At 44.1% G+C, this 23026-nt stretch overlaps 1 protein-coding gene across 2 annotated transcripts in view; it reads left to right on the top strand.

Moving 5' to 3' along the window:
- Nucleotides 1-22467, top strand: part of MRPS31 (mitochondrial ribosomal protein S31) — a 30034-nt gene extending 7567 nt beyond the window's left edge. The window contains exons 3-7 of one of the 2 annotated variants that reach the window (XM_060233158.1): nt 8108-8263; nt 14220-14363; nt 16836-16909; nt 19327-19470; nt 22205-22467. In XM_060233158.1, coding sequence (XP_060089141.1) covers nt 8108-8263; nt 14220-14363; nt 16836-16909; nt 19327-19470; nt 22205-22464 — 778 coding nt within the window. In that variant the 3' untranslated portion in view covers nt 22465-22467. Of the gene's footprint in view, nt 1-8104; nt 8264-14219; nt 14364-16835; nt 16910-19326; nt 19471-22204 lie in introns of both variants that reach the window. The other variant, XM_060233150.1, reaches the window with a different exon arrangement.
- The last annotated feature ends 559 nt before the right edge of the window (nt 22468-23026 follow it).

Here is a 23026-nt window from a genome sequence, read left to right as displayed (position 1 = left end):
GATGACTGGAGAGGCAATGGCGGCGTACTTGAGACGAAGTGACCCGAACATCTTATAGAGAGAATTTGAAGGCCTATGAGATGGCAATCAAAGCCGCAAAGAAAGCGTTCTTTGCAGCTAGGATTGCGTCCGCAACTTCGCGCCCGGCACAATTGTTCGACATAATTAGAGGACTTACAACGCTGCCGCAAGGCAGACTAAATTCTAATGAATTGGAAATAGGCTGTGAGGCTTTTGCGAAATTTTTTGTGGATAAAATCGCATCACTCCGCCCCGACCCCCCGGCCAATTTTGAGACAGTTAGCGAAATCGAGGCTCCGAGCCTGTCTTCGGATTATACGCTGGATGGCTTCGACCCCCTCAGCCTGGAGGAAGTTGACAGGATTCTCTTAACTGCTCGCCCAACTACTTGTAAATTGGACCCATGCCCTTCCTGGCTTATTAAATCTTGCCAGGGTGACCTTAGATATCCTATACGGGATATCATAAATAGATCCCTGATGGAAGGGCACTTTCCAACGCCACTCAAAGAGGCAGCGGTCCATCCCCTCTTAAAGAAACCATCTTTAGATCCGGCCCAATTGGCACACTATCGGCCGGTCTCAAATCTGCCCTTCCTGGGCAAACTTATTGAGAGGGCAGTGGCGATGCAGCTACAGACTTTCCTGGAGGATGCTTCCGTCTTTGACCTATTTCAGTCCGGCTTTCGCCCGGGACATGGGACGGAGACGGTGCTGGTCGCTCTAGTGGATGACCTTCAACGGCATCTGGATTGGGGCGGCTCGGCGGTGCTGATGCTGTTAGACCTGTCGGCTGCGTTCGACACGGTCGACCATCGGCTACTGAAGGGTCGCCTCGCCGACGCAGGGATTCAGGGGTTGGCCTTACAGTGGCTTTCCTCTTTCCTGGAAGGTCGGGGACAAAGGGTCGCAGTTGGGGGGGAGCTGTCCCGGAGGTGCACACTTGACTGTGGTGTACCACAAGGGGCGGTTCTCTCCCCGATGTTATTTAACATCTATATGCGGCCTCTTGCCCAGATTGCCCGAAGGCACGGGCTAGGGTGTCACCAGTATGCTGATGACACCCAGCTCTATCTACTGATGGACGGCCAGCCGACCTGCGCCCCGGAAAATCTAGATCGGGCATTACATGCCGTGGCTGAGTGGCTCAGACTGAGCGGGCTGAAGCTTAATCCTGCGAAGACAGAGGTCCTTTGCTTGGGTCGCCGCGGCCCGGGAGGGGGAATCCCCCTGCCAGCCTTTGACGGTGCGCCGCTGATAGCGGCGGACAGGGTCAGGAGCTTGGGGGTGCTATTGGAGCCTTCCTTAAAGATGGAGGCTCAGATAGCAGCCACTGCCAAGTCCGCGTTTTTTCATCTTAGGCGGGCAAGGCAGTTGGCCCCCTTCCTGGAGCGCGACGACCTAGCAACAGTGATCCATGCTACGGTCACCTCGAGGTTAGACTACTGCAATGCCCTCTACATGGGGCTGCCCCTGTCCCGAACTCGGAAATTGCAGCTGGTGCAGAACGCCGCGGCCCGGCTGTTATTGGGTCTCCCAAAGTGGGGACACATTCAGCCGGGTCTTCGGACCCTGCACTGGCTTCCAGTGATATACCGAGTCCGGTACAAGGTGCTGGTTATCACCTTTAAAGCCCTATATGGCTTGGGACCTGTCTACCTGAAGGACCGTCTTTCCCCGCATGTTCCCCAGAGAGTACTGAGGTCGGGAACACAAAATCTCCTTACTGTCCCTGGGTCGAAAGAAGCCCGCTTGAAATCCACCAGAGAAAGGGCTTTCTCTGTTATGGCCCCTACATGGTGGAATCAGCTGCCGGAGGAGGTGAAGGCCCTGCGGGACCTTGTTCAGTTCCGCAGGGCCTGTAAGACGACCCTCTTCCGGCTAGCCCATACCTAGCTTGAGAACCTAATGCAACTTGCCAGATTTCCTTTATATATACTTGAATATTTATTAATTTTTAGAGTTTTATCTGTTTTATCTGTTTTAATTGTCTATTCCCTCACATGTTTAAATATTGCTTATTGTTATGTGGGATCTATTGTTGGAAGCCACCCTGAGCCATTCGTGGGAAGGGCGGGATATAAATTCTAAATAAATAAAAAAAATAAAAATGTTTTCTGATTTTACCATGTTGACCCCTAGCCCTGAGCACTTTTCAAAGTCTTCTAGGATAATCTTAACCTCTTTAACTCCCTCTTTAGGGTTTGTCATGATTACTATAATGTCATCTGCAAATAGATTGAGCTTCATTTCTTGGTTACCTATCCTGTAGCCCTCTATTCTTCCCGAATTTCTAATCCGTTCAGCTAATTGTTCTATTGCTATTATAAATAAGAGTGGAGATAGTGGGCAACCTTGTCTTACTCCTCCTTGTATGGGAAATGCTTGTGAATGTTCATTATTTACTCTTACTTTCGCAATTCCTCCTTTATAAATCTCCTGAGTTGCCTGTAAGAACCCTTTTTCTATCCCTATTTTCTTCAATATTTGCCATAAATACCCACGAGAAAGAGTGTCAAAGGCTTTATAAACATCCAATTTTAGTAACCCTATTTTCTGTCCTCTTCTTTCGCCATTATTAAATTGTTATATCTCCAGGGTCTATTTGTTGTGGGTAATTTTAACTCCAATTCAATACTTATGGGAGCATCCAAAGTGGAAAGGTTGTAATCTCTTTTATAAACATTAATATTCTTTTCCAGGATTATGTAATCTATGCATGACGCCGTTTTATGCCTACTGGATATATGTGTGGGCCTAGGTCATGAGCTTATAAACTTGTGTGCTTCTTTCAGGCCTCATTCCCCCAACTTAATATTTTTATTCTTTGTTATGTCCGTATTAAAATCCCCTGCTACTATTATTTCTCCCTCTGAGAATTGTTGAATCTTCTTAAAGACCTTAATTAAAAAATTTCTTTTGCTTTTTGTTTGGTGTGTATATGTTCACTATAGTAATTTGTTTTCGTTCCAGTTTAAACTTAACTAATAGGTATCTACCTTCCTTATCTGTTAATTTTTCGACATCCTCCACTGTAAAGTTCTTATGGATCAAGGTTGCCACCCCCTGGCATTGGAAGTCCCTCTAGCTTCTGCTAGGACCTGCCATTTCGGATCTTTTATTAATGGTTTTCTATCTTTTTTTTTTGTGTGTGTGTGTGTGTGTCTCTTGTAGACACATCAAATCTATCCTTTGTTCTCTGGCTGTTTTAGTTAACCTATATCTCTTGAGGTTTGATGTTAAACCATTTACATTCAGTGAAAGTAGTCTTATTGTCTTATCCATTTTCTTTGGGCTTTTTTATCTTTGGCCTCCCTGGCTGCGGGTGGGTTTTTTTTATTTATTACGAAATACCCTCCCTTCCCCCCCCCCTTCCCTGTGGTTGAGACAATAGTGTGAATGAAAACATCATCCCATCTCCCCACCTTCCAGAGTGTAAGCACCCCAATCTTCCCCTTACAGCTTATTCCATAAAGTTAGCTCATTGAACCTTTGTATACTTCCCTTTATGAGGATTCCTCGTGAGAATCCGTCCTTCACCTTTTATCGTGCCTATTTGATACTCCTTCACCTGGGTCGTCTGCTGCCTCCATGCCTTCTTCCGCTCTTTGTTCTCTCAAGTAATCTGTGGCGATTCCCAGTAGTCATAAGTGTTCCTTTGCCTCCTTAGGGTTTCGGGCTATCAACCTCTTCCCGTCTTTAAATATTATTATTGAAGATGGATACCACCACAAAAATTTTACCTTATTATCATATAGTTTTTGTCCGTAAGGTCTCATTTGATTTTTTTTCTTAATAGTTTCTTGACAAAAGTCCTCTCTTACCCAGACTTTATTACCTCTAAAGGTCAAATCCTTCTTCTTTTTCAAAGTTTTATATACTTCTTGTTGTACCCTTTCTCTTGTGAATTTAATGATGACATCCCGTGGGACTCTTCCTTCTCCTCTCCTCTGCAATCTGTGGGTTCTTTCAATTTCTTGGGGTTGTACCTTAACCCCATTTTCTTCTATCCAATCTCTACGTGTTCCTTCTAAAAGCTTATTGTTTATCTCTTCTGAGATCCCTGCAAATATAAGGTTGGCTCTCCTATTCCGGTCTGAGAGCACTATAAGTTGGCTAGATAGCTGTTCTATTTTTTGTTTATTTTTAGTAGCCAGCTCATTAGCTGTGGTAGCCATCTGCATTGTTTCTTTAAGTTCAGCTGCTAAGTCTGTAACAGCTTCCTTCACTGTTCTAATTTCCGCTCTTATCTGTTCCTTAGAAGTTGTTACAATATTTTGAAATACAGACAGTTGTTCGGAAAGCTCTTTTATAGTCTTTGCCATTTCTCCCACTACCTTCCATTGAGTCTAATGAAAGCTTTATGTTCGCCCTGGGCGTTACTGCCTTAGAAGGGTAATAAATGATTGCTTTCTTACCCTCTGAACGCTCTGCTAGAAATTCCGTTGTTCTCCAGAAACTCCTACATCAGTTTCCTCTTTTAATTTTCCTTGAGGACGGACTAGTCACATTCTTTTTGAGCTTTTAAAATAATAGTTCTAAGGAGAGGTCGAGCAAGCTGCCGGCTTCTCTCAGCGCATGCGTACAACCCCCAGGAGAGGTTGTCCTGAAGGTGCAAGGGTCCCTGATTATTTTCTTGACTAGGAAGGGTTTGCAGTTCCCTGCATCTAGGGGGTTTTAAATTTTATATATATATAAATCCATATCTCTCCTCTATAATAATTCCCCTAGCAAACTGGTCATGGTCCATCCACTCCTATTGGCAGAGCCACCGACTCTCCACATTGGTTGAGCCCCCACTGGGTCCCTCCTGACTTTCCACATATGCATGCAGGACTTGGAGGCGCTGGCGGGGATGGAGAGGGCTGAGGTGGTGGCAGCAGGGCTGTGGCTCCTGCAGTGGGAGGGCACACCTCTGCTGGCACTCTGCTCATTGTCCATCTTGGATGAAGCGGCTGTGCCGGCACTCTGCGACACACCTCAGCATCACTGGCCTCCGCTGGCAGCACACCATGGGGGCACCAACAGGACAACCACCTGCTGCTCCAGAGGAGGACTAGGAAGTGAAGGAGGAGGCCACCGCAGCTTCTTTCTCCACCATCCCATGGAAAAGGACGTGGGAAGCTTGCCTAGGTGGCAGCCATTGGTGCCGCTGCTGCTTCCCTCAGACCAGTGGCTCCAGGCCAGCCCACGGACTGACCCAAGAGCCTGCAAGCATGCCCTCCTCCCCCAGTTGCCACTGATGTGCTGAGCAGCTGTCAACTTGCCCCCCACCGGGGAGGAGGGGGAGGGAGGAGCCGCCACATGCTGTGCAAGCCCACCGCCCTCAAAGGTCATCATCCCAAGTTGAGGCCATCAACTCCTCCGTCATCCCCCAGCTGATACGCCAGCCAATCCCTCCCCTTACTTGGGAGAGGAGAGCAGGCCCCTGCCAGGCCAGTTGGAGAAGTATCAAGTCTCCTTGGGTGGAGAAGTAGATAGAAGGCTCACCCATGCACAGGACTCAGTGCCACTGCGGCTGCTTCTCCCAGCCTGGTGGATCCAGGCCATGGAGGAGTGTGCCCCTTTATCTGTGTTGCTCCATCATTTATCTGTGTCTCCCTGTCTATCTCTCTACCTACCTACCTTTCTGTCTTGGTCTGTTGATATTTTTCTATGTCTGTCCATCTGTCTATCTGTGTTCATCTGTCTTTTGCTTCCCACTCCATCTCCCCCACCAAGCTCAGGGGTCATGCCCACAGCCTCTTTCTAAAGCCCATTGTATCTTCCCACAATGGGCCTTATTCTTAGTCATCATAGATAATAATTCTCCTGTGGTGGTGGCCAAATTGAGTGTTCTCATTGTCTTGGAAGTGCACACTACAAACCATTGGCCCATCATGGCTCAGTCAGTGTCTCTGGCCTCCCATTGACTGACTCCCCTGGCCCCACCTACTGCAAGCCCAGGAATGTTGAACAAACCACCAAAACAGTCTTACCTCAGAGACAGCCACATCTCTTCTCTATGTCCCCTCTGTTAACCAGCCTCACAAAAAGCATTGCCGGCAACAGACCTCTGCTGCCCCATCAACAGCTCATACAGATGGCCTCCTAGCACATGCAGCTTCCAAAGGCCACAGAAATAGCTAGGGAGATAGCCGTTAGGCAGCAAGGCCTGACCCTGCTGGAAATGTTTCCTCAGAGGCATGGCTGCTGCCTCTGTCCTGTCAGTCCCTCTCTCCCACCTCCCCTCAGCCTCCTCCCTAGCCAGAGACTGTTGCTAAGCAACCAACTTCCATCAGTAAAGAGAGAGGCCTTAGGTGAATAGAATACAGTCCACCCTCCAAAACAGTTTTTTTTCTCCAGAATGGGGAGAGAGATGTGTTGTCTGGAGTTCAGTTGTGATCCCAGGAGATCTTCAGGCACCATCTGGAGATTGGCTATCCAAGGCCTGGCAGCACCCTCTGAGTGACTTGATGTCACCTGACTGGCATGACTACTAGGCCTGGCTGCTTGCTCCTGTCCAGCAGCAACCCCCCTAGGACAGCCAGTGGTTGGGAAATTCCTGGAGATTTGAAGGGTGGAGCCTGGAGAGGGTGAGTTTGAGGAAGGGTGGGACCTCAGACCAGTACGATGCCATATTCACCCTCCAAACCATCCATTTCCTCCTGGGGAATCACTTTTGCCAATCTCCAAGTGAGGGCTGGAGATCATTCAGAATTACAGCTGTTCTCTAGATGGCAGAGATCTGCTCCCCTGGAGGTGGGAGTGAATGCCTTCACTTGGGTGGCTGGGAAGTCAGCAAGGCTAGGTGGCACACGCCCAGAACCTCTTTCTAGAGCCCGTTGTAGTTTCCCTCACAATGGGCCTTATTCATAGTGTGTGTGTGTGTGGCTTTTTAAATTATATTATGGGCTGAGTGACATCATTACCCTGCCTGACTTATTAAAGTTTTGCAGAGCATGTAAAGCAGAGATGTTCTGCCAGACCATTGGTTGAGGTCAGCAATGGTTCTTTACATCTGCGTGGCATCCTCCCCTCCATATATATGAGGCTCCCTTCAGTTACCATGGCTAGAAACCACTGATCGACCTCTCCTCCATGAATCTATCTAACTGTCTTTTGAACTGTTTGTGCCCATAACCTCCACTGGTTAGTGAATTTCAGAGTTTAATTACAGGTTGAGGGAAAAAAATCCATTTATGTCCAGAACCTATTTCCCAGCAAGTTCATTGGTTGTCCCCAAGTTTTTCACTCCATGTATGGCTTTATAAACCCCATACATGATTTTATAAACCTCTGTCATGTCTTCCCTTAGCAGTCTTGTTTTCCTAGATTGAAAAGGCCCAGACTCCAGCCTTTCCTCATGAAAAGTGTTCTAGCTTCCCTAAGTATCTTGGTTGACCTTCTTTTTACTTTTTCTAGCTCTGCAGTATCCTTTTGAGATATGATGGCCAGAACAGTACACAGTATTCCAAATGAGGGCACATCTTAGTTTTTTCCCCTTACATTTACTATAAGGGCATTAGAAGCGGCCATTTTATTTTCAGTCCCTTGCCTAATAATTTCAAGTATGGAGTTTGCCATTTTTCACCACTGCTGCATGCTGGGTTGCCATTTTCATTGAGCTTGTCATTACAACCCCAGTTCTCTGTCAAACTCAGTCTTAGCCAAGTCATGCAGTAAGGAAGCAAGGCATGCTGGGCTAAATGGGCAATTTCCGCCTCTTGCTGCAGATCCACCGTTCTGTCATTTCTTAGGGTCCCCTATCTCCCAGGAGCAGCATTTCATGGAGATGCTGGGAAGGGGAAGGCACAAAAGTTCAGTTCTGCCATTGGAAAATTTAAGCTGGTATTTCAGTGGTAATTTTGAACTTTGATTCCATGACAGAGAAGGCTGAGCAGGTGTTTTTATTTAAAATGAAAATTAAGGTTCAGAAGGACGCAAAGCTTTTATGCAAGAGTATGTACAGGCCACTGATTCTCTCTTCTAATGTCAAGTCAGTTCTGAAACTTTTCTCTCTGATTGTTCTCCTGTGACTACTAAAACTTGGGAAATGTGGGCAGAAAGGGAGGATCAGTATTGCTCACGCTTGTTTCTTCCAGCAGCAAGCCACTCAGTCCAGAGCTTGTTGCAGCTGCTTCTGCTGTCGCCTCTTCTCTGCCACTGGACAAGAAAAAGACTGTTTCAGAATTGCTTCAGCTGCTGAAGAAGCACAAGGACATCACTGAGGCGCGGAAAAGAGGAGAAAATCCTGACATAAGGTTTGCAAATGGAATCCCATTCCCATGGCAGTCTTTGCCATATTGCTGCAGTTGAAGTCCAGTGCACAAACAAGTGTTGGGGTTAGCTTGGTTTTGTTTTAGTTTTATTTTTAAACTTATGTGCTTCTGTAGAACCAGAGAATAGAATATTGTGCTTTTATTGTAAATGTCAAGCATAGGAATTTCAAAAGAACCAAGCGATGATTTAGAAACAAAGTATTGGTTTATTGATAATCCATGTTGTCCGTGGAAGGACCAGATTGAAAGTGATACAGTATAACGTATAGTAGCTGGCTTTAAGGGATACATCAAAGAGATACTAGAGATCGCTAGGAATTCTAACATAGGCATGTGAAAAGCTGCAATCACAGGTTCGGTTATCTTTTGTGGTTAGCAACACCCTGGGTTCAAGCCTGGGAATCTTCCCTGGGAGGCACTATCTTCAAAGCTGGCATTCCTACATTTGTTACAAGAGGTGCGAACTAGAGAATGGGTTACATAGCTTTGATATGCACCAGCAAAGGGAAAGGATAAACAATACAGCTTTATGCTAGCAAGAATTTGTATGCTTGACAGTAAAGGATTTAAATGCAGTAAAACGTCTTATTTATACCTTTGCCTCTTTTTATCTTCACAGTTTTTCAGAGAGGCAGTATTTGAGCAGTAACTTCAGAATAACTTTGACCAGGGTCCCCAGCCTTTTTGAGCCTGTGGGCACATTTGGAATTCTGACACAGTGTGGTGGGTGTAGCCACAGACTGGCTGCCTCAGGAGATGGAGCCAGAGGCAAAATGGCTGCTGGAGCTTACCTTCAATCACAGAGTGAAGCTCCTTGTGTTGTGGCAACTGCCACCAAAGCAACATTTTAAAATCTGCTCAGCCAATCGAATTGATAGCCAATCACAAGCCTTGATGGGCAGAAGCCCCATCCACTTTCTAAAAACCCTTTACAGGCACCAAGAAAGGTGTCGATAGGCACCATGGCACCCACAGGCACTATGCTGGGGACTGCTGGCTTTAACCTTCGAATAGACCCCAGCTCTGTCTTGAAGAGCATCTTTCCTAAAAGCCAGTCTAACACCTTCTAGTAAGCACATAAGAACATAAGAGAAGCCATGTTGGATCAGGCCAATGGCTCATCCAGTCCAACACTCTGTGTCACACAGTGGCCAAAAAATACACACACAGTGGCTAATAGCCATTGATGGACCTCTGCTCCATATTTTTATCCAATCCCCTCTTGAAGCTGGCTATGCTTGTAGCCGCCACCACCTCCTGTGGCAGTGAATTCCACATGTTAATCACCCTTTGGGTGAAGAAGTATTTCCTTTTATCTGTTCTAACCTGACTGCTCAGCAATTTCATTGAATGCTCACGAGTTCTTGTATTGTGAGAAAGAGAGAAAAGTACTTCTTTCTCTACTTTCTCCATCCCATGCATAACCTTGTAAACCTCTATTATGTCACCCCGCAGTCGACGTTTCTCCACGCTAAAGAGCCCCAAGTGTTTTAACCTTTCTTCATAGGGAAAGTGTTCCAAACCTTTAATCATTCTAGTTGCCATTTTCTGCACTTTTTCCAATGCTATAATATCCTTTTTGAGGTGCGGTGACCAGAATTGCGCACCGTACTCCAAATGAGACCACACCATCGATTTCTACAGGGGCATTATGATATTGGCTGATTTGTTTTCAATTCCCTTCCTAATACTTCCCAGCATGGCATTGGCCTTTTTTTATTGTAATTGCACAGTCTTGACATTTTCAGTGAGTTATCTACCACGACTCAAAGATCTCTCTCTTGGTCAGTCTCTGCCAATTCACACCCCATCAACTTGTATTTGTAGCTGGGATTCTTGGCCCCAATGTGCATTACTTTGCACTTGGCCACATTGAACGTCATCTGCCATGTTGACGCCCACTCACCCAGCCTCAACAGATCCCTTTGGAGTGCCTCACAATCCTCTCTGGTTCTCACCACCCTGAAAACATGGCCACTTCATTGCTTACTCCCAACTCCAGACCATTAATGAACAAGTTAAAGAGCATGGGACCCAGTACTGAGCCCTGCGGCACCCCACTGCTTACCGTCCTCCACTGCGAAGACTGCCCATTTATAGTCACTCTCTGCTTCCTATTAATGAGCCAGTTTTTGATCCACAAGAGGATCTGTCCTTTTACTCCATGACTCTCGAGCTTACTAAGGAGCCTTTGATGAGGAACTTTATCAAAAACCTTCTGGAAGTCAAGGTAAACAGTACTCTAGGTGAGGTCTAACCAAGCAGAGTAAAGCAATACAATCACTTTGTGTGATCTGGACACTAGACTTCTGTTGAGATAGTCCAAAATTGCATTTGACTTTTTAGCTACCATATCACACATCACACTGGGCTGACTCATGTTCAGTGTATGGTCCACTAAGACCCCTAGATCCTTTTCACACGCAATACTGTCAAGACAAGTCTCCCCCATCCTATAACGATGCATTGGATTTTTCCTACCAAAATGCAGAACTTTTCATTTATCCCCATTAAAATTCATTTTATTTGTTTTGGCCCCATTTTCCAGCCTCTCTAGATCATCCTGTATCCTGACTGTTTTCCACAGTATTTGCTACCTTTCCCAATTTAGTATTATCTGCAAATTTAATAAGCACTCCCTCTATTCCTTCATCCAAATCATTTATAAAGATATTAAAACAGGGCCCAGGAGAGATCCTTGAGGCACTCCACTTGTCAGTCCTCTCCAAGAGGATGAGGAACCATTCACAAGCATTCTTTGGGTGCAAGTTGTCAATTTGTTACAAATCCACCTAACAGTAACAGGATCCAAACCACATTTTACCAACTTGTCAACAAGAAAAGTATGTGGAACCTTATCAAAATCCTTACTGAAATCATCATTTTCCTGATCTAACAAGGTAGTAACTTTCTCAAAGATATAACGTTAGTCTAACAGGGCTTGTTCTTGAGAAACCCATGCTGGCTCATAACGATCACAGCCATCCTTTCTAAGTGTACCAGGACTGACTGTCTGATGATTTGTTCTAAAACTTTTCCAGGTATAGATGTCAAGCTAACAGTCGGTAATTAACTGGTACCTCCTTTTTCCCCTTCTTGAAGACGGGGGCAACATTTGTCTTCCTCCAGTCTTCTGGCATCTCACCGGTTCTCCATGAATTCTCAAAAATAATGGCCAGAGGCTCAGAAATTACTTCTGCAAGCTCTTTTAGTACCCTTGGATGAGGACTTCATTTCATGTAAAGAACTATATTTTACCAGAACATAACTTTTCAACTTCTCAAATCAAACATTCTGTCCAAAGTTCTCTAACAGAGCCAGCCTTTCTTCTCTTTACCATTTTTGGGGAAGTGTTCTAAAATGTTCCTATATGTTAATATTAAAAATTGCTTTTTCCCCTTACATTTACTATAACTTAAATTCATTCTTATTGAACATAGAGGACTATAACCGGATGCTGTATTACAAACATAGTCTCATAAACATTTTGTAAAAGGAACTCATATTTCCATGACTGTGCTAGGAATCACTTGCTAGATTTATCTTCCTTGGTGCTAAATTTATCTTCCTTCATTTATCTTCCACTTCATTTACCTTCCTTGGTGCTACATCATTGACTCACAGACTTCCTTGTGATCAACCAATAACCCCCAATTTTTTAATCCTCCTGATTCTTGCTAGGAAACAGGTTGATACTCTTATTGTTCATTACTGTGGTTACCATGATATTGTGGAGTGTCATTCCTCTTCTGTTAGTCCAATTTGATATCCAATTTGCCCTTCATAATTTACAGACGCTACTTTATGTTACCATTAGAAGGCAATACTAAGTTGCTATGGTTTGCTTATTTCATCAGAATATTGGAACTTTCCTCCAGAAGTTCACTAACAACATAAATAAAGAAAAGCAGTCCCGGAGAATGCCTCTGGTTATTCTTCACCAGCTGAAATGTTTACCCTATGAACAAACCCTTTTGTTCTCTTTGTTTAACCACTTTATTTATTTATACTGCACTTTTCTCCCCAATCAGGACCCAAATTGGCTTTGAACAACATATTTCCCTTCTCCAGTTTATCCTCACAACAATAACAACCCCATAGGGGTTGGTCGGACTGAGTAGGATTAGCTGGCCCAAGGCTCACCCGGAGAGCTTCCATGGCAGTGTGGGGATTCAAACCTGGGCCTTCCAGATCCTACTCTGATACTCCAAACTGCATCAGATCCCAGACTGCTACACCACACTGCATCAAACTGAGCAGTCATGTTTTATGCCCATCTTTCTGCATTAACTGGGTATATGTTCTCTGATCTATTAAAAATTCAAAACAGGTTATTACATAGCTTTTTAGAAAAATCACATTCTCAAACGAATATAAATAAATCACTGTTGTTGTTTGATACATTCCTGCTTTTTAAAAAATTAGTCATGTGGCTTTCTGCCAGTAAATCACATTTGAGGTTTTTTAACATGCTTGCATTTATGTGGCCAGGCCTGTGGATGTCACTGCTCTACCAGATCTTCACCCATCAGTTTGTTTTGCAAGCACAGGAAGGGCTGAATGTTAAATGGGAATAACAACAGTACAGGGACTGTTATTTTTTTTCAAAGGGTGGAATGAGGTTTCTCTCAGTGGAAACTGTGGCATTACTGTCCAAAAAATAAATTTAAAAGGGTTGAGCTTCATTACAAATCAGACAAAATTCAGCGTTACGATGTGTCCTGGATGTCTTTGAGTTAAACACAGTCACTATGATTCCAAGAAATGTGTGCTCTGAAGGTGCTTGTTTGGTGCAGCTTAACAGCAAGATGCTTTCTCTCCCTTTGGTAACAGCTGAGTATGGAGAGAACCTTGATCATCCGACACCACACTTTGTTCTCCCTTGGCCTTCATGGGTTTTAGCTCAGAGGATTGTGTGTGTGTTTGTGTGTGTGTGTATGACATGCCATCAAGCTGGCAGCTGACTTACAGCAACCCCTCATCCAAGTACTAACCAGGGATCAGGGTAGCCTGGGGCATCCAGGTCAAGGCTCAGAGGATTTGAGTGTCCCCAAAAGTGTGGCACATTTACAAGTATAGCAGTAACTTGCCTGGGGGAAAGAAGGACTCTTCCAGAGGAAGGGAATTTGCTTTCCCTCTTAGCATGGCTAACACATAAAAGGGCATGCCATGCTGTTTCATGAAGAGAGGAGGCTAGAAAACCCTTGCTAGACTAGCTAAAGCCCAGGTCCCTGAATTGTTCTTTGCATGAGAGTAAAAAGGTAGCTAGCAAGCAGAGTAGAGCAGAGCCCTCTTGGACTTCCTGAATCAAAAACTAACTCCTAAGGAATTGCACTTGGCATTTTTGCTGCTGTCCATATATTTAAATCTGGTACACTGAGAATTGCCCTGTCTAAATATTTCTCAAGGAAATAATATTTTCACTGTTCAGAATTTTTGTTGTATGTTGGGAGGGGGGAAGATGTTGTCATGGGTGGTCTGACATCCAGGCCTTGAACAGGGCTAGATGTGTGCTTGGTGTCTTCAGACCCAACTGTTTAAATATTAGGTTGCTTTGTGTTTTCCTGGCCTGCATCCTAGATTGAGTATTTTATAATCCCTTGTGGATGAGTGTGGCTTCAAGGTTTCTTCTGCAGTCAGGTTGAATTCTGTGCTAAGAGGCAAATTGTTCCTTGCTCATTTGAAATCCTGGAGAGAGGAGGTAGTTGAATGCTTACCCATAGAAATCAGTCATGTTTTGTGTTCCTCCTTGTCATAGCCAATTCGAGGGGAAAGAGAGATGGCTTCTCTTACCCTTGGGGGAGGTTTGCAGTTTCCTGCCTCTAGGGATTTTTTTAACACATAATTTTCATTAGTACAAGGGTACAAAAAAGATAGTTAATGCGGTATATGCTAAGGACACCATGTAAATAGATGTGGGATATTCTTGATTTTTCAGCAACATCATCACAAACATGAAGATTAGAAGAAATTCTCTGCCACGGGAAGCCTTCCGGGCATCCGGTCAGATTCAGTTCGATGAGGATGGACGAGGCTATTTTTTTGAGAAAGGTGCTTCTCGCGGACATGCAGGCATGAAAAGGTATGTCTCCCAGAGTCCCTCTGTATGACTTTCTTGCCATTGGAAAGGGTTGTCACAGTGGATGGTGTAGAGCTTTATGTGCTTAATGAAGATTGTGCGGGAGATAATGCGTTATTTCCTGGGCATTCCTTCTGAGTGCTCCCATCACTCTAGTTTCTGCACTGTGCTGAGGAGGAGCAACATACTGATCTATGAATAAGTTTATAAAATAGCTTGTAAATAATTTGCTTATTTTTCATCCTTATAGCCAGTCATTCATTTATTGTGACAGTCAGTTTTCAGAATCCAATATGCTTTCATGTTCAGTGTGGCTCTTGATCAGGCTGCAAGAGAACGCAGAAGGAGGAAAAAGACCCATGCCCTTTATATTTATTATGTATATGTTATCTTTACAGCCCCTCAAAGTGGGGAACTGGTTAAAAATATAAAATTCCAGATCATGTCTTTGATCTGCCAGAACATTTCTTTGGATGAAACCATTTCTGCCTGTGAAGCATGACTTTCCTCCCTCTCCCAGTGTGTGTGGGGGAGATGAAAAAGTCACACTCCATGGACAGGAATCATTCCATATGTCAAAAAACTCCTGTGGATCCAGGCACATAGAACAACAATATTTGTGGTTGTGGTGTCAAGTCCAGCTTGGAGCTGGCATAGACTAGAGGTTAAAGATATGAACAAATGTAGAAATAAGATAGTAGTGAACATGTCACCTTAGTCCTAAATGATGTCCCCAGTGCAACTTTGTGTATTGTGTGTATGTTAAGTGACATCAAGTTGCTTCTGACTTATGGAGACTCTCAATGAATTAGTGTCCTCCAAAACAGCCTACTGTTAACAGCCGTGCTGAAGTCTTGCAAACTTGATGGCTGTGGCTTCCTTCACTGAGTCAATTCATCTCATCTTGGGTCTTTCTCTTTTCCTGCTTCCTTAAACTTTCCCTAGCATTATTGTCTTTTCCAATGACTCTGTCTTCTCATAATGTAACCCAAGCTTCAGTTTAGTCATCTTAGCTTCTAGAGAGAGGTCAGGCTTGATTTGGTCTAGAACTCACATGTCCACAGTGTATGTAAAACTCTCCTCCAAAATCATCTTTCAATTGAATCAACCTTCTTCCTGTAAGCTTTCTTTATTGTCCAATATTCCCACCCATACATAGTAATAGGGAATCCTATGGCATGTGGCATGAATTAAAAGTTGGTCACCAGCAACACATCCTTACACTTAAGAATTAGAATATGGAAGAGACGTAACAAAACTTTAGGATACAGAAGAAACATAAGTTACATATTAGAAAGATTTATATAATGGCAGTTACCCTATGCTAAAATTGTCCATATTGCCAGAGCAAAATTTCGAATTTTAAAAGATCTGCTTATATTTACCTACTCACCCAGAACTGTAAATAAAATTTGTTCTGAGATCTTGCCTATTTCGAAAAAAGAATCCCCATAGTTGAGAATAAAGACACATTAGGTTGGATCCCACAAATCCATTCAGCTAGAGTTGGCACTTTTTCCCAGCCCAAGGGGACTTCCTATCCACACAAGAGGCTCTTCATCCAGTGGAAAAGCTCTCTTGAATTGGCCAGTGGGGTGAGAGACCTCAGGAGGAATGGATCCACAACTCATTGTCCAAAATCTGTCCTATCTTAATTTCCATCTGCTGACTGCTAGAAGGCTGGAAAGAACAAATAACAGCAGGATGTAAGAGGAATTTTCTGTAGTTACACTTGGTGGTGTGAAGCATCAACAAAAACAAAGTCAGTGTGATATCTGGATCTGTGCTACATACCGGTAAATGGAGCTCCTGACACAACGGATGTGACGTTCTCTGGAGCCCTGTCATTTGTTCCAAAAATGCTAAATATATTGTCCTGATTCCCCTTTCTTCTGCAGACCTCCAAAGTGAGGCTCCTGGGGGACAAGAAATCCCCAGAAAAAATGGGCTGGGTGGATGAATGGAGGTCTACAATAGAAAAGGCAATCATTGCAAATCTCTCCACACACACCCCACCTGCCATTGGCAGAGAACAACTTTTGGCTTCAACCCCATACCTACTTATCTGGGTACATGCCTCCCTCTATCAGAATAACTGAATTCTGTAAAGCATTCAAGTCGAGAAGAGTTGCATTTTTGTTTTTAGTTCACATTATTTAGTCTCTTATTTCTAGACATGGATAAGGGCTAAGCCGTTTACAAGATACTGAATCCCATTCCCAACAACTGTTAATTTTTTCAGCTACCTCACTTGTTTCTATTCCATCTTTACAGCTGCTTTTCATGGAGAAAAAAGAACAGAGATGACTAAGAGTGCATTTTGCTGTCACATGCAGATATACACATGGATATTAGTTTCTGCCTTCTTGCCTTACACACAGTACATGCAGCATCCTAAATAGATCCTTTGTGCAGGACACGCTAATACTGTGCTCCTAAGTGATGTAAAATTTCTCTCTTTTTTCTTAAATGTAGGAGGGCACTGTTTTCAGGGAAAAGACTTAATATTTTCCCTGTACCTCCTGCACCAGAGGGAGCCCTCGAAACAGGTTAGTAAACAAGCAGTTAACTGCCAGCCAAGTAGATTATCTGACGTACCAACCACTATCCTGTGGAAGTTCCCTGTGAGCTGGAGAAGGAGCAAGGAAGTCAATTTCTTGAAGGAAAAATCAAGCTGCTCAGTGGAACAGGACTAATGGGTGTGTGTATGTGTGATTGTTTGCCTGTCTACATATTACCAAACTTGTGAAGGCCACTTATGTTTTTGTGTAGTAAACTAGGCAGCTGTGGATTTTAATAATAGAATTTGCGCACAATTAATAGAAGTTGACAGAATCTGCATCGGATTCCATGAAAATGTCGGATCACCAGCCCCATAGATGACAAAGTGAGAGTTGTCTAGTAGACCCATCTTTCATTCTTCAGATTGATTGAGAACCCATTTGAGTGCCATAGCATCTGCTCCTTGGCTTGGCCTCCATTTTCTGGAGTCAGCTGTTCATGATTGCTGCTCTTTTTGGTCTCAAACAGGTTGCCCCATTTCAGCTGAGATCCGGTCTGTCCTTTGGCGTGATGGTAGTGCTTCTTCTTTAAATGCTTGACACATTTCAGAGAGGCAGCCCTCTCACTGTGGGAATCTTACTGCTTGCCATTTGAACTGAGGAGCAGTTTTTGGATCCTGAGTTTCAAGTACAGGATCCTAATGCCTAGGGTCATAGAGCAAAAATTGTGGGTTTTGTGCTTTGAGTTCGGGATAGCTTCCTTGCAGGCCTCTCTCCTGCATCTGCCTTGGAGCCCTTTCTGATAGACTTTTGAGGGGGGTGGGCGGAATCTGCAGCTTACACTGCAGACATATTTCAGACATTGTCACCATACAATCACAGCTAAATGGTTTTCCACATTTCCAATCCACCACAGACATCTAAAACACAATTGCCCATGTTGTTTCAGCTTTCTTTTTAGAAACATATTCTTTTAAAGAGCCAGTTTATTTTTTCTCTATAGTTGTTCAGATCTAAAGTTTGTAATTAAGGCCTACTAGTTACTTAGTCAACTTTTCTGTGCTGTTTAATTGTGGGGTGTGTGATTTTTATACAAGGGAGCTAGATCCTGGAGCGCAGTCTATCCAACATAACTACTTGACTATGTGTTTCAGTCCTGTTGTGCTCTTTGTAGTCAACAATATTGATATAACAATAATAATAAATTTTTATTTATACCCTGCCCTCCCCGCCGAAGCAGGCTCAGGGCGGCTTACAGGACATGGTGGGTCACACCATGATGTAACAATAAATACAACATAACCATTAAAATAAATTTCTTAAACCAGCGATTAGATTAAAATTTAAAATTTAAATTACAGTATAAATTAATGGTGCTACATTCTTGATATACATGTAAACATAGCTTACTGATGCAATGGTTCCATCTTAATATGCCAGCTGGAAAAGGGTGGTTTTGCAAGCCCTATGGAACTGATTAAGGTCTTGCAGGGCCTGCACCTCCTCTGGCAGCTGGTTCCACCATTGGGGTGCTGTTATCGAGAAGGCCTGCTCCCTTGTTACTTTCAGTTTGGCTTCCTTTGGCCCGGGGATTTTCAGTAGATTTTGTGAACTAGATCTCAGTGCTCTCTGGGGAACATATGGAGAGAGACAGTCCCTAAGGTAGGCAGGTCCTAGGCCATATAGGGCTTTAAAGGTAATAACCAGCACCTTGTAACGGACTCGGTATACAATTGGCAGCCAGTGCAGCTCGCGCAGCCTAGGCCGCACATGCTCCCACCTAGGTAGACCCACTAGTAGTCTGGCTGCCGCGTTCTGCACTAGCTGGAGTTTCCGAGTTCGGTACATGGGCAGCCCCATGTAGAGGGCATTACAGTAGTCTAGTCTTGAGGTGACCGTTGATATTTCAGTTCATACTAGAAATATTAGAGGGTACAACTGGGATTCCTCTTAATCATTCCAGTCTTCAGGATGCGAAATGGCAGCCAAACATGGAGGTTATGAAGGAGAGAAAAATGATGCACTGAAAAAACAGTTCCCTATTTTTAACTTTTTGAGCTGGGGAGTAAATTTGTTCCCATGATCCATATGACACTGCATGGGATTTTCTTTTAACAGCACAACACATTTATTAATTATTTACTTTGTTCACATTCCCCCCTTAACTGGGGACTGCGGGCAGCTCCCACTGTTCTCTCCTCCATTTTATCCTTGCAACGATCCTGTGAGGCAGGACAGGCTGAGCGTTATGATTGGCCTGAGGTCACCCAGCCAACAGCCATAACAGAATGAGGCTTTGAAGCTGAGTGTCTCATATCCTAGTGTGACATTCTAAACACCACACCATGCCAACTCTGTTTCTGAATTTTGAATTTGTTTCTGTTCATATATTTTGTCAGCTTTGGTCAACAGCCCTTTTTTCCCCGGTAACTGTGACTTGCTGATATTTATGTTTTTGGATATAGTGACGAAACCGAACATTTGGGACGTGGAGCTTGCCAAGGAAATTGCTGCGGTTGGTCAAAGACCCCCTCGGAACGGTTTTGAGGAGATGATAGAGTGGACGAAAGAAGGAAAGCTGTGGGAGTTTCCACTTGATAACGAAGCTGGTTTGTGTCCTGAAAAGTCTTTATGGGTCCAGCTTTGCTTTCTACTCCCTTGTGCAGGTGGTGCTGGGGGTTTTCTGGGGAAGTCCAAGATACGGTACCTGCCAATCCTTAGCAGCACCAACAGTCACTCTAGAGGGAGGCAAGTTCTCATTGACATTTAAGGCCATTTCTTTGATGAACAGAGAAAGTATCTTAAGATACCCATCATCATCAGGAGTCATTCTTTACTCTACCCATCCTCCCCCCCTATCCCTCATAAGCTGTATTGTCATGCTGTGACTCAGCTGAGAAGTCCAAGAGCAGCAGGCAAATCTGAGGCTGGAGCTGAAGCTGCCTCACCAGGGCATGTCCAGGCAGGCAAGGTTTAGAGCCATTGTATCAGAGCGTAGAAACCGCAGGAAGCAAGTGAGTGCTGGTAACACTCAGGCCTGCCTCTGCTATCAGCAAGCCCTGGACTTTGCTTCCTTGAGCACCTCTGCCACTATAGATCTTGCCGCAGTTCATGTGCTTAAGGATGAGTCATCAAGCAGCATACGTATGTGAATCAGTTATTAGTCACAAGCAGGGCCGCAAACTGATACAGACGGGAGCACAGGAGGTCACCGTGAAGCAAAATTTGAGTAAGCAGGAGTTGTATAGCAGACACAACAGTGTTGGCAGTGATTTGCCTTAGACAGGAGCCTAGAATCCCACTGAGCCAGAAATTCCACCCACCCACCACTGCCTTTTTGTGGCTGCACACATTCCGTGTGCCTTTCAGGATTCTCTAAACAGGCCAAAGTTCTAGCAGGTAGACAAGGATTCTGACCATCTCTTGGGGATGTTCAGTCCTAACTGCCATGTACCTGGCTGTTTTGGTGAGGGTGTTGTGCTGGAGAAACTTCAGGGTAGGCAGAGGGACAAAACAGGTGGTAGAATTGTCTTGCTACTGACAGGTACCAAGATTTAGAAAGTTCATCTGCCTAGTGGATGACAGGATCATTAAAAAAAAAAATCTCTAGCTTTCACAAGTGACTGGTGTGGGAGAAGACATAGAAGCTTGGATCCAGACTAGAAGTTATGTGTGTGCAAGGACTTCTGCATATCCAGTGTGATTTTCCCACCTCACTTTCCCTTGGCAGCCCTCAAATGTCCCCCACCCTCAAAAAGGAAGCAGTTTTCCTCCAAGCCAGTTTGGCCAGTGATCCTGGACAGGGCCATAGCCAGGATTTTAAAAGCTGGAGGGCTTTCTGAAAAGTCAGGGGGCACCCTTTCCCATCCACCGGGGATGGGCCAAATCTGGAGGCTCTGAGTGCGGCTGTGTCAAGGTAGCCAACCCTAAAACTTTGGCGTGAAGAAGGGACTGCACCTTCCACCACCCTCATCCCCACTCTGGCACTTTGCAGCCAGTAGCTCATTTGTTCCTTCCCTCCCCTGACCATTCCACGTGGCTTCCTCTACCTCACACTCCTCCGCCTCCCTCCTCCTTGCCTGCTGCTTTGCTGGCTCAGCCATGGTAGAAAGGAAAAAGGCAGGCTGCACCACAGAGTTGAAGGACCCTGCCTGGAAGTCAGGGGGCAATGCCCCCTCAAGCCCACCTGTGACTATGGGCCTGATCCCGGAGGTTTTTTGCCATCTGGGCATGCAACAGGATTCACTGGGGGAAAGGCATTTGTGAATTTCCTACATTGTGCAGGGGGTTGTACTAGATGATCCCGGAGATCCCTTCCAGCTCTATGATTCTGTGAAGATCCTGTTGCTGAGGGAGAGAGTGCCCCCAGGAGCAGGGCTTGGAGGGGCTCCACTGGGAGGGGGAAGCGGGTTTACAGGCAGAAGTCCTGGCCTCCACAGAATCTGATCTGGACCCAGGACAGGAGGAGGACATTTGGAGGTGATTCTCTTAAACCTCTTTTTAAAAGGAGATAATGCCAAGTTTGTTCTAAGTGAATGAACTTGAATATGGAACAGTTACGCTTCCAAACCTTTTCGCAAAGAATGATCTCAGTTAGTGGATTGTTAAATTCTTAGTTTTTGAACTGTCTTTCACACAGTTTAGCAAAGTGTCTTGCAGGTCTAAGTCAAGAATCCATAACAAACTGATAGAATAAATTAGCTAAATTTGAATCCTTAGAGACCAAAAACATTGTCAAATACGAAGGGAGCTTTGACTCTTAAAGGCTCGTATCCCTCCCCCCCAAAAAACAATTGTGTTGGTCTCCAAGGGACCAGTCCAAAATGGGTTAAATTCTAGTCATGTAGGATACTTCACAGAATGGCCTTTGGATGTGGAAACACACATTTACTCAGTAATATATTACTCAAAAATATAGTGGTCAAAGCACCTTTTTAAAAAATAATGTTTCTACAGGAGACAGTAATAATATTATTAACAGTGCTGACAATTTAGACACTAAACTTTTCAGACTGTGCCCTCCCCTGACAGCCCTTCAAATACCTAAAAAGATCAATCATGTCCCCCCCTCCAACCTCTTCTTCTCCAGACTGAACATTCCCAAGTCCCTGGTGTCCTTTGAAAATGTCTTCTAGAATTAGGTAACTTAAAAGTAAACGTGTTCATGTTGCAAAAACTAACCTTTTTTTCAGTTTTCAAAATACATTTATTGATATGCCCCCTTCAAAAGAGCCTCCAAGCCTTCCCAATAGTAGGCTATAGCATGTTTTGAACATATATTCTGTTTGTTCTTTTCAGTCAGTTTTACAATGATTTAATCATTATTGTGGTTGCCTTGGTTAGGTATCGAAGATGACACTGAATTTTATGAACATCTGTTTCTGGAAAAACACTTGGCAGATTTTCCTAAGGAAGGACCAGTACGCCATTTCATGGAGCTCGTCACCTGTGGACTTTCTAAAAATCCATACATGAGTGTTAAAGAAAAGGTAGAATATATTGATTGGTTCCGCAGTTACTTTAAAGAAAAAGAAGAGTTGCTTAAGGAAATTGAAGCACATGAGAAGGAAGTGCTTCTTGAAAGAGAGAAGCTAGCAAAGTGAAAACTCTTCAGTGCAAAAAGAAAACAATGGACTTTTGTTGGTACATATTGGATAGTTATATAGTCCAGTCTGGAAAAAGAGATGACTATATGGAAATAGTTTTAAAAGCCTCTCACATTCAGAGAAGGTGGTATGTCATTAATCCTTACCAACATTGATAAGGTTTTGTAATTCTATTTTAGACAAACTGCGTGAAATTTTCTGTTGTCTCGCTCCCTCCGCTTACTGTGTTATATCATATTGTTCAGTCTTTCTTGTTCATTATTTAAATACATTCGGAGGTGAAGAAAAAAATCTGTATTCTTACCAATTTTCATTCATTATCTGCCAAAGCTTACACTTCCATGACATTTTTCTACCAGAGTGAGATCCAGTTTATTTTTCTTTTCAGCTTCTCAGTGTAATTCACATGGAAGTGAATTACCAGTTTGGTGTAATGGTTAACTGCGTGGACTCTTATCTGGGAGAACCGGGTTTGATTCCCCACTCCTCCACTTGCACCTGCTGGAATGGGCTTGGGTCAGCCATAGCTATTGCAGAGGTTGTCCTTGAAAGGGCAGCT

This window comes from Heteronotia binoei, chromosome 1 (assembly GCF_032191835.1).
Source record: "Heteronotia binoei isolate CCM8104 ecotype False Entrance Well chromosome 1, APGP_CSIRO_Hbin_v1, whole genome shotgun sequence".
Lineage (NCBI taxonomy): Eukaryota > Metazoa > Chordata > Lepidosauria > Squamata > Gekkonidae > Heteronotia > Heteronotia binoei.
Note: the sequence above shows the minus strand (reverse complement) of the source record. Positions and strands in the feature narration are given on the sequence as shown.